General features: G+C 40.9%; 1 protein-coding gene across 13 annotated transcripts in view; it reads right to left on the reverse strand.

Moving 5' to 3' along the window:
* The window catches only part of PBRM1 (polybromo 1), a 2,726,611-nt gene that overhangs the window by 264,801 nt on the left and 2,443,868 nt on the right, over nt 1-17,942 (reverse strand). For all 13 annotated transcript variants that reach the window (XM_044078866.1, XM_044078877.1, XM_044078870.1 and 10 more), the window contains one exon: nt 5,755-5,825. In XM_044078866.1, the coding sequence (XP_043934801.1) occupies nt 5,755-5,825 (71 nt within the window). The remainder of the gene's footprint in view (nt 1-5,754; nt 5,826-17,942) is intronic.

The raw sequence follows: 17,942 nt of genomic DNA on the forward strand, positions 1-17,942 counted from the left end.
GGGAAGTTTAGTTCTTACGTGAGACTTCTGCCCAACTGTTGGCACTAGAGGTTAAAAAAAGGACTAAAAGGATAACATTGTTGAGTTGGGATATGTACCTGTCAACTAGTGCGATTTAGGCAGTGATCCATTACTAATTGTGTACAGACCTTGAAAATAGATACAAAGGCTCTTGAAAGGTATGTCCAGTCAAAAATCTGGGTAGTTAACTAGCATAAAGTCTGCATGATATATAACTCCTCCCACTTTTAGTGGGTTTGTGGAATGCTACTTGGGTAATACGTTACCCTATAAAATCTGTAAATGTTGATGAAGTGCTTGCTGACCAGACAGACAGCAGCTGCAACATCAGACATCTCTCGTTTACTGGCACAGAAGTCCCTTGGACTAGTGCTGCCCATCCTTAAAGAAACAATCTTATTTGGCTTCCTTGGAATGACCTCGATGAAATATGGTTCCTGTTGTGCCCTCTGGGCAGCCAAATCTATCAAGATGGTTGGCAGGCGGGATCATCAAGGAGGTAAAGGGGTCAGAATGACATCTTAAAAAGCACCTCCACATCCTGAGAGGAATGAGGAATGGTCAATTGGCCAGAGTTCCCTCCGTCTCATTAATTCTAATATTTTAACAAAAGTGGCATCTTCTGGAGGGGACTGGGGGAAATCCTCTTGATTACTCAAATCAGTGTTGGATATCAACAAATCTGTAGTGGAGTCTAGGTGCATCTCTTACAGTCCTCTTTTTAGGTACATCAGTGGAGGGGAATCGGACTCCTTAAAGGACTCAGGTAATTTACACTGGTGGTTTGGGGTTATCTGTTCACCTCTGATTAAGGAACATCTAACAAGAAGGCTGAGTTATTGATTGCTGGGTGTCACAGCTTGGAGCCAATAATGTGCTGATGCCCCAAGGGGAGAGGCAATCATCCCCTCCATCACAGTGGACAACAACCCCAAATCTGCCAGTGCTGGGGAACTCTGGACCAGCACCACAGCCATCCTCATCGAAGTGGACATCAACACAGAGGCAGGAACCACCCCCCCCAATACTGATGAACTACAAGGCTTTGAGGAGGGGACTGGTGACAACACAAAGACTGTGGACCTGTACACCAAGAAGGGCATCAAATGGGTTGGTGCTAAAGGTCTGGTGTAGAGCACTTGGTCTGGTGATTCAGTCAACTAGGAGGGCCTCATCTTCAAGTGAATCAGATGTGTGAGGACCACTGGCAGGGTAACAGTACCAGTCTGAGACATTCACACAGGATCCAGGTGATGCTTTAGTTCTGAAGCCACCAATGCCAAAACATGGACTGGGGAAGGAGCTGATATACATGATGAAGGGCCAACCCAATCCACCCTTGACAAAGAGGGGAATGGGTCGACTCCCACTGCAATACGTTTCTTCAAAAATGCCGTCATCCTTCTTTCCCAATCTGCTTCGGAGTACTTCTGAAGGACCTCATGGACTGTAGGGAAGAGGTGGATGGTACACTTCTTTTTAAACACCGTTACTGAATTATCACTTGTGACAGGCAAATGTACGTTTATATAAAAGTAATCAAACTGTACGAACAAGTTCACCTTTACAAACATTATACTTCACATATATTGTTATACACAGTGGATATAAAAAGTGTACATACCCCTGTTAAAATACCAGGTTTTGTGATATAAAAAATGAGACCACAATAAATAATTTCAAAACTTTTCCCACCTTTAATGCAACCTATAACTTGTACAATTCAATTGAAAACCTGTTGGGGAAAATATAAAAAATAAAAAATGTACAATAAGCTGGTTGCATAAGTGTGCACATCCTTAAACTAATACTTTGTTGAAGCACCTTTTGATTTAATTACAACATTCAGTCTTCTTGGGTAGGAGTCTATCAGCATGGCACATCTTGACTTGGCAATATTTGCCCACTCTTCCTTGCAAAAGCACTCCAAATCTGTCAGATTGTGAGGGCATCTCTTGCGCACAGCCCTCTTCAGGTCACTGCACAGATTTTCTATTGGATTTAGGTCTGGGCTCTGGCTGAGTCATTCCAATCTTTAATTTTCTTCTGGTGAAGTCATTCTTTTGTTGATTTGGATGTATGCTTGGGGTCAATGTCATGTTGAAAGGTCAAATTCCTCTTCATCTTCAGATTTCTAGCAGACACCTCAAGGTTTTGGGCCAAAATGACTGGTATTTGGAACTGTTCATAATTCCCTCCACCTTGACTAAAGCCCCAGTTCCAGCTGAAGAAAAGCAACCCCAAAGCATGATACTGCCACCACCATGGTGCACTGTGGGGATGGTGTTTTTTTTGGTGATGCAAAGTGCTGTTTTTGCACCAAACGTACCTTTTGGAATTGTGGCCAAATAGTTCAACCTTGGCCTCATCAGACCAGAACACATTTTCCCACATACGTTTGGGAGACGTGATGTATTGTTTTGCAAATTTTAGCCAGGCCTGGATGTTTTTCTGTGTAAGAAAAGGCTTCCATCTTGCAACCCTACCCCATTATCCAGACATATTGAGACTATGGGAGATTGTTGTCACATGTCGTACACAACCAGTACTTGCCAGAAATTCCTGCAGCTCCTTCAGTGTTGCTGTAGGTCTCTTGGTAGCCTCCATGACCAGTTTTCATTTTGTCTTTTCATCAGTTTTGGAGGGATGTCCAGTTCTTTGCAACATCACTGTTGTCCCATATTTTCTCCACTTTTTGATGACTGTCTTCACTGTGTTCCATGGTATATCCAATGCTGTGGACATTTTTTTGTACCCTTCTTCTGACTGATACCTTTCAAAAATAAGATCCCTTTGATTCTTTGCAAGCTCTCTGCAAACTATTGTTTTTGCTGTAGCAGACAACTGATTAAATGTCAGGAAAATCCCACTAAGACAGCTGAACTTTATTTGGGGGTTAAGCAGTGTCTCTAATTGATGGCAGGTGTGGACCCAAGAAGACTGAATCATGTAATTACATCGAAAGTTGCTTCAACAAAGTATTAGTTTAAGGGTGTGCACACTTGTGCAATCAGCTTATTGTATGTTTTTTTATTTATATTTTTTCCCCTAAGAGATTTGTTTTTCAATTGAACTGTACAGGTTATAGGTCACATTAAAGGTGGGAAACATTTTGAAATTATTTACTGTGGTCTTACTTTTTATATCACAAAAACCTGGCATTTTAACAGGGGTGTGTACACTTTTTATATCCACTGCATCATATAACAAATTCCTGCCTTTTTTTAAACAAGAAGCATCTTTATTAAACCATCACTTCTGACATAGGCAAGCATACATTTACATAAATGAAAACAAACCACACCGACACAATCCTAGTTGCTAAGCATTTTACATCACAAACCATACTGAAACACTCCCAGTTGCAAACATTACACATCAATTATAATCTACCCAATCATTTTTTCAGTCAAACATTACATAGCTCATTTAGGTCCTGCCTTCTTTTAAACCTCGCTCCTCCCCTGTATGCATTGTTCCCACAATTCCTATTTTTTTCCTATGCAGTTTGCTCCTACCCTTTTCTAAATACCTCTAGTCCTGCTGTTTTATCTCGGTTACTATATTCACTACTTCTGTTATAGTTGGCTTAGATTCTGATTTCCATTTTCTAGTAATTGCTTTTTTGGTAGCCACCATAATTAGACACACCAAGGCCTTACCATGTCTAGGCAGTTTTTATTTATTTATTTATTTAAATTTATTTTATTTAACATTTGCTTACTGAGGAAAGTCATACTTGGAACAAAGCCAATTTTCGGCAGAGGCCTGGGTAAAAACACTCCAGACGCACGTCTTTGTTCCAATTCTATATCATAGATCAGAAAAATCATCTGCCTCATCACACCAGTCTGCCCACCCAGCATCTCCAACAGTGTGTCCCACAGGGAATCCTTAAAGTCCGCCAACTCACTGCATTCCTAGAACATATGTTCCCAATACTTCTTTCTTAGGCGGATGGTACTCTTGAGATTAAGTAAAGCTGCTCCCTTTCTGACAAATGCCCTCTAATAGAAGGCATTAGTGGGTTTCACTAATTATTATTATTGGTTCTGATTGGATTGGAGCCGATGGGGAAGATTTTCTCACTGATAAGAACGGCAGAGTAGGTGCCAAATCTCAATACCTTGAAGATCAAGGATGGGCAGGAATTAAGTTTTGTTTTTCTAAATTTGATCTCTGCCTTTCTCTTTCTGTTTTGCTTTGTTCTTTCTTGGGTATCTCTACAGAAGTGTCTGGAGATAGCAACTTATTCCTGTAGTTGGCTAATGAGCATGATTCAGAGGGGCCTTGTATATTGAGGAGTCTTTGAAAAGATGTTCTGGTCCCAGGCTCACCTGAAGAGATTATGGCTGTGCTGTAGTGGAAATTTTGTGACCACATATGGTGTATTTCCTTAAGATCTTTTAAGGCTTATCACTCTTTTACCATGGCTTTGAATAATTGCGTGCGAGCGCACACACAAGTAAAATTTAACAGGAGAAAGCAAAACACTGCATAATGTAAACTAGACCAAAAGAAATAATAAATAGTATACTTTTTTTTAGGAAGAAAGTTGTCAGGATTCCTAACCATGTGAAGTGACAATCAGATGGTTGAATAACAGCGAAACACAATTAAAAAGACAAAGTACTCTAGAAAACAAAGTATAATATACCAGAGCCACTGTAATATAAGAACACATTATAGCAACTGATTGCAAAAAGAGTGTGTGGGTGTGAGAAAAGGTGGAGCACATAGCTGTGGCTGAGAAGAAATCTTTAAGTTGAAGGCAGCAAATCAGATCTGAAGAGTCTTCATGTCAATGGGAAATGCAGGAGGGAAAATCTTAAAGTAGCTTGAGGCTTGTAGCAAAAAGCAGGGCAGGATAGGATCCAACAAGTGTTTCAGTACCCATTAGTCAGACTGGGGAGACTGAATGAACAGGACCCAAAGATGGATCAGGAAGCAAGATACTACCGGCATTTTCAGGTGCTTGGTTAAAGATGCAAGTCAGTCAAAACACCTACAGACATTTAAAGTCTTTGGTAAAACAAGAGGTGACAGTTAATGTAACCTCTTTCACAAATACTATGGTACCAACTCTAACAACTTCAGAAAGCCATTCAACTTTTGCCAATAAGCACTGTTACAACTTGTTAGCAGAGATGGGAAATAAAGGGTAATTACACCAATGTTCATAATTTTTCTGTCTTAGGACAGAAAAAGACCTCACCCTAAGGTGGCACTAAACCTCTGATTTCATTTTTAGATGTCTGCATCTACCACTCAGTAAAGTTAGAATGTATAATACTCTTGTAGCTCAAACACGTTGCATTACAGCATCCGGATGTAGTGCCACACAGATCTCTAAACTATAAAATGCTCTATGTCACTTTGCACTTCATTAGGAAAGAAGCAGTACAAGCTGGGTGAAAGCAGCTTAAATGAGCTCCCGCGTTCCACTGAACATTACCCTATCCCAGTGAAGTACACAGTGCATCTCATGGAGTAGACAACGCACCATGTCTCTAGTGGTAAGATCGGCACATGCTATAATAAAGTCTTTCTGTGGGATGTGCTTACAGTAAGAATTCCCAGACACTAATACTCTAACTACCAATTTCATTGCAAAAGTTTGATTTTATCATCTGTTGTATATCAGATACAAAACTTACAAGTTAAAAATGAAAACAACACTGTCTCATAAATAAGTCATCTCTGGTTTCCTTTTTCTCACCAGAATTATTTTACCTGTTGGCTATATGTTGTCCCAACTGGTGCTGGAGAACCCGTCATAGATGGCGAACCCTGACCAAGGACACCTGCAGTTGTAAACAGAGTTGTACATTAACGCAATTTTAACAGCCATCAGCAAATCTTTTATGTAAGTAAACTATGTCAAGGTTTGCATTTAAAAAAATTACTGTACCTGAATGGAGTACCACGAGGCAAGTGTCCAAAAAATAAAGTACATTTGAAATTGAAATAATTGCACTGATTAATTCCAAACCCTTGAGTACTACTCTATTACACTCACAAAATGGCTTTAAAAAAAAGCTGACTGTACAACTTAATGCAAGTCCAGATTTTTTTCAGTGTGTGACTGTTTTTCGCCATTTTATAACATGCCTTCTTTCAATACTTATGTAGCCTTCAGCTGTGTAATGAGAGAAAGTAGTGAGGCAGGTGAAATGAACATGATTTAAGCTATGTGATGAATGTTAGCATAAAATTACACTTGAAAAAATAACATTTAAATCATAATTTACATCTGGACCAACATTCAGAAAGTGTGCAAAATTCATACATTTCAAAATGCTGACACTTCTCGGCTTATAAAAAGGAATTACAAACACATCTCATTACTGTGTAAAAGTAAACTATATCAACACTTCTTTTCAAAACCTGTTCTAGGACTATAAATTATGACCATGTGCTTTGTAAAATATTGCCCTTTTGGGTTAGAACCCACCTTACCCAGTTAATAAAAGAAGAAACAAAAGAAACTCTAGTTGACACTATGAATGCTACTTAACATTTTATATGTGGTTTTCTCCATGGTACATGAGAACCATCTAATATTTTACATAAGGATTTCCTGCTTTTAATACAACAGTTCCAAACACGGGCCTTTTAAAAGAAAGTTCCATTAGAATATCACTTTGACTTGAAACTGCAGCAGGTTAACTTCTTGCACTACAGGTAGCCTGAACAAAGCTGAATGCAGTCAGCAAAAAGGGTCTGGAAGGGAGACAGACAGGCCATCTGATAAATTGCCAAAGTAAGGCAAAGACAAGCAGATGGCAGAAGACTGAGTGTTGGCTGCAGCCACAGATGCAAGCCAGTTCACATACATGCAAGAGTTTGGGGGACAGACAATACTCTGGAAACACATAACATTTACTGCCCTTACAACTCTCATAAAGGAAAGTAGAACATATTCAAAAATGCAGTCAGACAGAAGCTGCTCTGTTGGCATAAAGCCCTGACTATGACCCAGGTGATCTGGATTCGATTAGCTGCTTGGGCATTTGATGGAACTGGAAAAAAGGATGGGGCATTCCTATCCTGGGTGGGAGGGTGCATCCAAAAGTCTCTCTGGTGAAGTTTTAATGCTGAAACTCAGAGAGAGACTAGATGTCAGGCTGAAGATGGGATAGACTCCTTAGTGCACACCAGTTAGGGGTCCAAGGGGTGGAACACATTATAGGTTTTTCCAAGCCCAGCTAGCTGTAGCTTGGTGCTAGGCATGTAGGGGAGGGGCTATAAGGTAGTAAAAATCCCCATCTCCTGCGAATGATGGCAGCACTCCTGACACTTGGCCAGTGCCTCCTCTGAGTGAAGAAACAATGCTGAGGTACAGCCCTTAGACAAAAGATGGACCGGTTTATTGGGTAGGGAGGTAAACTGGAAGTATAAAGGGATACTGAAAGAAAGAAAAAAAGTCTCAAACACAGCCACTCTCTCAGCACCCACAAATCACCTACCCATGTTCAGTCCATTCATAAGATGGGCCAAGTGCGCCTGCACCAATTGGGGAAGTCAGAAGCATAAATTCCACTCAACTCTTGAAGACATACAAAGGGCTGGAAAAAGCCTGGGATGGCACAGATGTAACAAGATGATGAGTAAAAATCTGTCAACAATGTCATTAATGGGGATGTGTCTAAAATTAACAGGTAGGTATTTTACCTTAGTCAAATACAGAAAATAAAGTTCATACCTGAGTACCTAAACCATAAAAGGATGCATACCATTTTAAAGTTCTGTTACTTTTATACTGTATCAACTAATGGTGGCATAAAGATACACCAATAGATGTGTGAAGCAGACATGGGAAATGCCCGTATGAGCACAACAAAATGCCAAATGAAAAGTAGCATGCGGTATGGTTTATTAACACTGGTCATGTTAATCATGAAAAGTAGCATGTGGTATGGTCTATTAACACTGGTCAAGTTAACATTGAAAAGTAGCATGTGGTATGGTCTATTAACACTGGTCATGATAATCATGAAAAGTAGCATGTGGTATGGTCTATTAACACTGGTCATGTTAATATTGAAAAGTAGCATGCGGTATGGTCTATTAACACTGGTCATGTTAATATTGAAAAGTAGCATGCGGTATGGTCTATTAACACTGGTCATGTTAATCATGAAAAGTAGAATGTAGTATGGTCTATTAACACTGGTCATGATAATCATGAAAAGTAGATGTGGTATGGTCTATTAACGCTGGTCATGTTAATACAGAAAAGTAGCCTGTGGTATGGTCTATTAACACTGGTCATGTTAATCATGAAAAGTAGCATGCGGTATGGTCTATTAACACTGGTCATGTTAATATTGAAAAGTAGCATGTGGTATGGTCTATTAACACTGGTCATGTTAATCATGAAAAGTAGCATGCGGTATGGTCTATTAACACTGGTCATGTTAATATTGAAAAGTAGCATGCGGTATGGTCTATTAACAATGGTCATGTTAATCATGAAAAGTAGCATACAGTATGGTCTACTAACACTGGTCATGTTAATACTGAAAAGTAGCATGTGGTATGGTCTATTAACACTGGTCATGTTCATCATGAAAAGTAGCATGTGGTATGGTCTATTAACACTGGTCATGTTAATCATGAAAAGTAGCATGCGGTATGCTCTATTAACACTGGTCATGTTAATCATGAAAAGTAGCATGCGGTATGTTCTATTAACACTGGTCATGATAATCATGAAAAGTAGCATGCGGTATGGTCTATTAACACTGGTCATGTTAATATTGAAAAGTAGCATGTGGTATGGTCTATTAACACTGGTCGTGTTAATCATGAAAAGTAGCATGCGGTATGGTCTATTAAGACTGGCCATGATAATCATGAAAAGTAGCATGTGGTATGGTCTATTAACACTAGTCATGATAATCATGAAAAGTAGCATGCGGTATGGTCTATTAACACTAGTCATGATAATCATGAAAAGTAGCATGCGGTATGGTCTATTAACACTGGTCATGTTAATCATGAAAAGTAGCATGCGGTATGGTCTATTAACACTGGTCATGTTCATCATGAAAAGTAGCATGTGGTATGGTCTATTAACACTGGTCATGTTAATCATGATGCACGCACTCGAGGCCCTTCTCAATATGGAGAACATCGATGTCTGTGCTGTGACAGAAACCTGGTTCAAGGCTCCTGAGAGCACCCCAGCACTAACAGGTTTCACCTCATATCATGCGTTCCGGCCCCAAAATCCGGACAACACCAAGAAAGGAGGGGGGGGTGTCCATATTCATAAAGGACACCCACACCTCAAGGTTGGTGGCAACGCACGATGCATCGGAGACCATCCAGGTGCAATTAACCATAGGCAAGACTGCTCTGCAATTTGTAGCATGTTACAGGCCACCCTCTCAAACTCAGGAACCTCACATGGCCTTCCTGAAAACAATTGGAGGGGATAAATGTATCTCCAAACACCATCATACTAGGTGACTTCAACTACCCTAATATCGACTGGGAACACTACTCAAGCCCGAACACTCTAACCCAAAGATTCCTGGAGTTCATAAACTCAAATGCCATGGAACAACTAGTCACCATCCCCACAAGAGGAGAAAACATACTTGATCTCATCATCACGAACATGGGATCAAAATGTTCAACACCGGAAGTATACCCCTCACTAGTGAGATCAGATCATAAACTAATCTCGCTGGAGGTCCTCATCCCGCCCCCACCTGAAACAAAAGACCACAGTGAAAAACTTCTCAAAAGCCGATTTCACACTTCTAAAAACTAGTGTGATCTCTTTTAAGGCCCCTGAGCCAGTGGTAAACATTACTCAAACCGCTGAATCACTTACAAATGCCTTCTACCAGCACCTACAGGACTGCATGGATCAGGCAATCCCAAACAAAACTAAGACTCTCTGTACCAAAGGCAAGCGTCCAGTCTGGTGGACCCCAGCCATAAACAAGCTCTACAACAAAAGGAGGAAGCTACTACAAGATAGAGCAAAATCCTTGAAAGGTAAGACACCTTTGATCATTATAAGTAAAAACTAAGAGCTCTCATAAAATCATCCAAGGCAAATTTTGAGAGAAAAATCGCCAAGGACTCTAAAGAGAATCATAAGGCCTTCTTTAGCTATGTTAGAAACCTAGGAGGAAACTCCCAGATATGCTCAGAATTAGTTCAAAATGATGTGAAAATTACTGAACCTACACACATTGCCAACATACTGGCTGACAGGTTCAGTGCAAACTTCTCCCCTCCCCAAAAGGAGAGATATCTATTCCAGAGGATTGTAGCCCCCAAACATCTCCAACGCCCAGGTGAGAACTGCCCTCACTAAGGCAAAACACAGCATCCATGGGACCGGATGGTGTCCCCGGCTGTGTGCTTCACGAACTCAACGAGGAATTAAACCCACAGTTAGGACAGCTGTTTAATCTTAGCCTCACCTCAGGATACGCACCCAAGGAGTGGCGACGCGACTGTGGTCCCACTTCATTAGGGCGGTGCCCCCACAGACCCCGGAAATTACCCCCCCATTAGCTTGACAAGCCTTATCTGCAAAGCCATGGAGAGGATCATAATGGAACTCATAAATAAAGACATAGGGAACTTGCAGACTTTGGATCCAACCCAGTTTGGCTTTGTCAAAGGCAGATCCTGCCTCTTAAACTTGGTTGACTATTTTGAGACTGTCACCAAGGCCATTGATGAGGGAAAGGCAGTCCATACAGCCTACCTCGACCTGGCAAAGGCCTTCGACACAATACCCCACTCAGGTATCATCGAAAAACTCATCAGCTTGAATGTAAACCCATACATCACAAGATGGGTTGCAAACTGGCTAAGTGACAGAACCCACAGGGTCAGAGTTGCTGGAGCCATGTCAGACTCAAAGCCTGTCACAAGTGGTGTCCCACAGGGCTCAGTCCTGGGTCCACTCTTGTTCGGCATCTACTTTTCTGAAGTACAAGCAAACACAGGAGGGTTATGGCTGACAAAGTTTGCAGATGACTGCAAACTGGGCCATAGTCGAAAACACATCTGACACAGATATCCTCCAGAAGGGCCTCACAGAAACGGATAACTGGTGCCAGAGCCATGGCCTGAAGTTAAACGCCAAAAATGCATAGTCATACCCTTCGGGAAAAACAAGGTTACCCCTAGCTACCATATAGATGGCAATCCACTGAGCACAGAAAAGTCATCAGGGATCTGGGGACCCAGGTTGACAGTAGCCTTCGCTTGACACTCATGTTGCTAAAGTAGTTAGGAAAACCTTCTATATCGCCTACCTGATCATGAAGGGATTCACATCTAGATCAAGGGAGGTCATCGTCCCCCTGTACTCATCACTCATTAGACCTATGATTGAGTACAATGCCCGCTCGAATGTATCTGACCAGACACCTGCTGCAGCTTGAAAGGCCCCAAAAGTTCCTCATCAAAAGGATAAAGGGTCTCAAAAATATGTCTTATGCTGCCCGACTGAAAGAACTCCAGCTCTATTCAGTCTCATACCGCTTGCTCAGAGGTGACCTGTGCCTGACATATAAGGCCATGTCAAACCCAGATTTGATGAATATGCTTCACCTCAAAAATCTAGATCCCTCAGAACCACAAGGGCGGAGACTTAAACCTTGACACGGTTATAAATAGAACGTGCTGGAGGGACAGATTCATCACCCAGAGACTCCCTATGCTGTGGAACAAAATCTCGGTACATGTGAGGCAGAGCACCTCTCTGGCCTTGTTCAAGAGGAATCTTGACCAATGGATGGGAGATTGCAGATATACCCCAGGGATTACTTCAGTGTCACTGCTTGACAGAGGCACAGCAAAATGATAGGCATAGTTTTTATTCAAACTAAAGGGGTGGCGAAAGCCACATAACTATGGGCTAGGCTTATAAATGCCCTTGGGCAGATAGCCTAGTATGAACCTATGAACCTATGAAAATTAGCATGCGGTTTGGTCTATTAACACTGGTCATGTTAATCATGAAAAGTAGCATGCGGTATGGTCTAATAACACTGGTCATGTTAATCATGAAAAGTAGCATGTGGTATAGTCTATTAACACTGGTCATGTTAATCATTTATCTGACAAGATTCTTCCCATCTGTCACAGTCTTCAGGATCCTGTGTTCTCTAACACTTCTAATTCTGTTCACACTCCACCCCCCCCCCCAAGAAATCCATACCACGAACATACCACATCCTCCATACAGAAACATATCTGTTCATCCTATTCCTGTCTCCCGCCTTTGATCTGCTAGTCCTGGTTTCTCTCCTCAAGTTCCTTTACCTGTACTATCCCCCCCTTGCTACACTGCATTTACTGGCTTCCTCATCTCCATCAACTTAGTTATCAAACTATGTTTTGGAGCAGCAAATAATCCCCCACAGATAACTTAAAATCAATGAAAATGATTATCTCATGAATATGGAATTAAAATGCAATTTAGATAGGACAGCCTTTGATCTCCTATGTTCAGACATATACAACTTTTAACAGTAGAACCAAAATGTCCTAACCTTTTTTATTCAATAGCTAATCAAAATTCTGTAGCATACTGTTATACTTTCATTCATTCATTTATCAGTTCTTGATATCACTTCTGAACAAATTTTATTTGCAGATCTTAACTACTGACTGATGAGCAACTTTTTTGTACTTTTTTCTCACAACTCCCTCCTCCCTTGGTTGCTTTTTATACAACATCCTCCAATACTCCAAGTGATTTTAGCTAAGGACTTATTAACCCCAAATCCTTTTCCTCCTTTGTGACTAGAAAAGCATCCTTAAATGACATGGATCCTTTAGACCATTACACCTGAAATGCATCTCAAGATGCTCCTTAATCCAACTCCTCCTCCAAGACACTCACTTTATTCAGTGTTTTCTGCAACATGATCATTTCATGAAAACTGCTGTCCCAACCTAAGTTGTCTTAAATATGATGGTCACACAGACAAGCCAATAAGTGCAGGGACCAACAAAAAGACCTGTGTGAAAGCACAGCTGTGATCTACTCAACAATAATGGTATGTTGTTTCATTTTCTGTCTGCCTTTTTACTACTCATTACATGAAGGTTGTATATCAGCTGGCAGTCCTCCCAAAGCAGAGGTCACTAATGGCAGCAGACACCGGAGTATCAAAGCACCAAAGCCCAAGGAGAGAATGCAGCAGGAAGGACAGGAGTCAGAGGTCACTATAAGCTCTCCCATCAATGGGACAGGGAGGTGGTTCTGTATCTCACAAGGAGCAATTGCTAATGCACTGACAGAGCTCTATCTGTCACAGCATGTACTGCTTAGGACTTGGGATTGTTACTAGTGCAGAGGCACATATGCTGTCAACAGTCTGCAGCACTACAAGAGCTATAGTGAAGCAACCACAGGGAGTAGGAACTCTTAAGGAAGGCAGAGGAGAAGGGAGCCCATCAGGTTCAGCTGTCAGGCCCACTCCCAATTACCTGAGTCTCACCTTTTCAGGGAAAAGAATGGGCTTAGACCCTTCCAATGAGGAGTAAATGTGTCACATGGCTCTTGCCCCAGGCTGCAGAGTGCCTAGTTCTCACCCAAGGGGGAGGGGGGATACACAAGAGACAGGCAAACTGGGCAAGACCCAGTAGTGGGGGCATTTAGCCCTAGCTAGTCAGTGCACTTGAGATGAAAACCAAAAATATGATGCAATAACAATAAACATAAACACTTGGATAAAAGAAATGAGAGAGGGACCTTTAGAACTGGGAAGGAACAAACTGCATAGAAATAAACGGAATTTGTGGGAAAAATACATGCAGAATAATGTTCAGGAGGAGGAGTAGGAGTGAGTTTTAATAGAAGACATGAATTGGGCAAAATATGTAATGCTGGACTGACAGTTATAAAGAACGAAAAGATATAAGATGAATAATGTATATAAACATAAAAAAATGTTATTTTCTTTTCTGTTAAAGACTATGTTTTAAGTAATAATTTAATAAAGCTGTTAAAAAAAAGAACAGTTTATTCCTGGTGGAGCCCAAGGATGCATGGGGGATTTCTCCTTACAGAGGTAGGGTTGTGGCTGAGTCTGACTTTTCACAGGGCTGGGGACAATATGCCAGCAATGCCCATTGCATATCTCTCCCTAAGGCAGGGGAGCAAAAGGTGAATGTAGGCATATACCAAAACTCCTCCTACCCCAGGAAAGAATTATCAAGGAAAGGATCAACAGTGACATAGTAACCCTCCAGACACTGGACCCAACCCATTCTGGTTTCATCAAGGGCAGGTCATCCCTACTCAGCCTGCTGGTGAACGTCTTTGAGAAGATCACCAAAACAACGGATGAGGGCAAAATGGTTCAAACTGCCTACCTTGACTGGCCAAGGCATTTGACACAATACCCCACTCGAGTATTGTTGACAAATTCATGAGGTTGGGTACAAACCCATTGCTCACCCGTTGGATAGCCAACTGACTCACAGACAGGACCCAGGAAATTAGAATTGGGTACTCCACCTCTACACAAAGAGGTCAATCACAAGTGCACTCCCTCAGGGATCAATCCTTGGATTGCTCCTTTTTGGCATTTGCTCCTCTGAAGTCAAGGCCAATGTCAATGGTCTCTGGTTGACTAAATTTGCTGATTGTAAATTAGGAGCAGTCATTGAATCCCTCACTGACACAAATGTTCTCGGGCTAACAGACAAACAACTGGCATCAGAGTTATGGACTAAAACTACATGCCAAGAAATGCATAACAGTATCCTTCTGGAAGTCATCCAACCCTGGTAACTATCATATTGACAACACATTCCTTAGAGTTGACTCAGACATCAGGGACATAGGGACACACAAACAGTAATTTAACCTTTGACCATCATGTATCTACAGTAGTGAGGAAATCATTCTATGCTGCGGAACTTATAAACAAAGGTATGGCGTCTAGGTCCAAGGAAGTCACTGTTCCACTATATTCGGCATTCATCAGACCCATCACTGAGTACAATGCCCCCTTTGGGATGTACCTAACCAGGCATACCCAACAACTGGAACATCCACAGAGGTTCCTCACAAAAAGAATACAAGGCACAAGTAAAATGTCCTATGCAGACTGCCTCAAGGCCCTATCCCTGTATTCTCTCTCCTACAGGCTGTTGAGGGGAGATCTAAGCCTGGCATACATAGACCCCACTCTGATTGACCTCCTGCATATCCACAAAACAAACAGCACCAGAATTACCCATTCTAAAGACTTAAACCTTGCCCGTGATTTAAATAAGACCTGCTGGAGAGAGAGAGGTATGTATCTTAAGACACTACCCGGTCTCTGGAACAGGCTACCTATTCATGTGAAGCAGAGTTCCTCCCTAACCCAATTCAAGTGCAACTTGGACAACTGGATGGAGAACAGGAACTCCATCCCTGGTTTGGCACCTATGTCTTTAATGGAAACAAGCAACCTGTAAATGGTTCATCTCCCAAGCCCCTGCTTACACTTATCAAGGGTATCAGAACTTGTCAAAGATTTGGGATGCATGGCTAGGTTTAAACAGGCCCTTGCGGTCATTAGCCTGAACTTATGCAAGTACCTGCAAGCTGTTCACCACAGCTAGGCACTACACTAGACTACATCTGCCAGTCAACAAGACAACTGTTGAAAGCATAATAAAACTTGTAAATTCCATCAGGATGAACAGCTGCTAACCCTGGCACTCCCTACTAGAATCGTCCAATGCTAACAGCAACAGAAAGTGAGTCAACAGGAGGCAGGGTCAAGGCTGTACTACTGTTGGGGGGGAGGGGCAGATAAAAAGAAAAACGTCAAATTATTAAAACAGTGTAGTTTAATGGGAGCATTAGGAAGTGCCAGCAAAAGCAAAATTCAAATCCCTTCTTGGAAGCATAACTAAAATCACCTTCAAGAAAAGCAACACCACAGAGAAGAGAAAGGGGCAAGTCCCAATGCCGTGTCAAAGACAGAACCAAGAACTATAAATGAAGAATAAGCCAGCCAGTACTCAAAAAGATATGACAAACAATTAAAGCTCAACAGCAGTCAAGAAATACCCCTGGCTTGAGACCAAGAAAATTTCTTACATTTGAACAAATACAATCTTCTTGTAGTAGTAATGCCAGTGCCTCAGTAGGTAAGCAAACTCACATTTAATGCTGGAGGATCAGAAAACTGTCAACTTCTGTTCCCTCACCAGGTGCTTAGACTCATGTTACAATACTGAAACTGCAGGGCAGCATGGAGGGAGGGGGTGCTGCACTTCTAAGAGTGCTGTCCTTTGAAAGACATTAAAACCAAGGTCTCATCTGTCTGAGCTGGTAGGTCAGGTGGACGTAAAAGATCCCATTGTTCTAAATGGGAACAGTAGGTTATATGTATTCACTATTATACAACTTTATCAATCACTATTTACACATCATTAACATACTTTACACATTGCAACTGTTACATATCAATGTATACAACTGAGAACATTCGTCCCCCACCTTTTGAATCAGAACCATTTCTTTATTCTTAATACAAGTTCACTGTTCCACATGTTAACATCTACAATCCCTCATACTCCACACAGTAATAAACACAATCCTGTCTCCTTGATCCACCATATTTTACTTATATTCCTATGCTGTATTATCCCCATATTAATACTCCAGTGACATGTATAATTATATTCACTTTTACATTTCTTTCAAAGCACTTACAACCTTTTACCTGTCAGTAATGCATGATGCACTTGTTTGCACTTCACCTATCCCTTAACTAGCAATTTCTCCGTAACAGTCCCCGACCAAAAAAAAAAAAAAAATCACGTCTCCCATACATCTCATCTGCGTTTCCGCTATAGCTTCCTCGTCTAAGAATTAAAAGTTTTCCACAGTTTCACAACTGTACTCCACTGTTTTTTCATACCAATCTTTTCTTAAATGTCTAACCTTAAAATTGAATTTACACAATTTTCCATACATTCACCTACCTCCTTTACATCACATTTCTTTTTTCATTTTCAGCTCTTCCCATGTGTTCATATTTTCTATAACACAGTTTACAAGCTCTCCTTCACATCTTACACCACCCAAACTAAGTGACAAGATGTCAAATACAAGATTTATTAGCCCTAATCATGTTTTGAACATGGCACAACATAATGCCCCTCTTTTAACTGAATTCAGCCTAGAACAACATATGATACTGAATAATGTCCCCAATCATTTTTCTTTATTTACCAGAAATGCATATTAACTTTCTGCATAAGATAACTCCTCTCTAACATTTGTATGTATCAAGTAATCCTTTTATCTATAAGACACTGAAATACATAACACAATAATGCACTTCTCTCTCTTTCAACATTGTCTTCACACTTTCTGTACGATATCTTGCTTCCCAAAATTCTACACCTAAACACATTTCATACATACAAAAATTATACCGCTACAATTTTAGCAGCATCACCAAAACTTTTACTTCCTTTCTTCAAACTCTATCCCACTTTTAACTTCTCTATTTTCCTTAAGACTTCTCTTACCCACATTTCATTTTTGTTATGATTATAAAATAATCTATGCAAGACATATTAGGCTCGATAAATGGATGGGTAAACACAAACTTATACCAGTGCTATCGTGCAATTCCCTCTTCGATTTGGGACGTGAGCACTATTAAGTGTTTGAAAAAGAAGGCATTAACGTTCAAGACTGCCTGCTTAAAGGTGTATGGGTGGCGAGGCATCTTTTGGCCCTCATGAATGCTTGACTAGTACAGTTCCTATGTTCAGAACCATCCATTAACCATGCCTCAGTTCCGATTAAATTCACATAAAGATCTTTAATAGTTTCATTATTATTTCCTATACCATAGCTTCTCTCCCATGACCTATACTACTGAATGCTTCTGCTGCATCCGACAACTAAT

This window comes from Protopterus annectens, chromosome 7.part1 (genome assembly GCF_019279795.1).
Source record: "Protopterus annectens isolate FY-2018-M chromosome 7.part1, PAN1.0, whole genome shotgun sequence".
Classification (NCBI taxonomy): Eukaryota; Metazoa; Chordata; order Ceratodontiformes; family Protopteridae; genus Protopterus; species Protopterus annectens.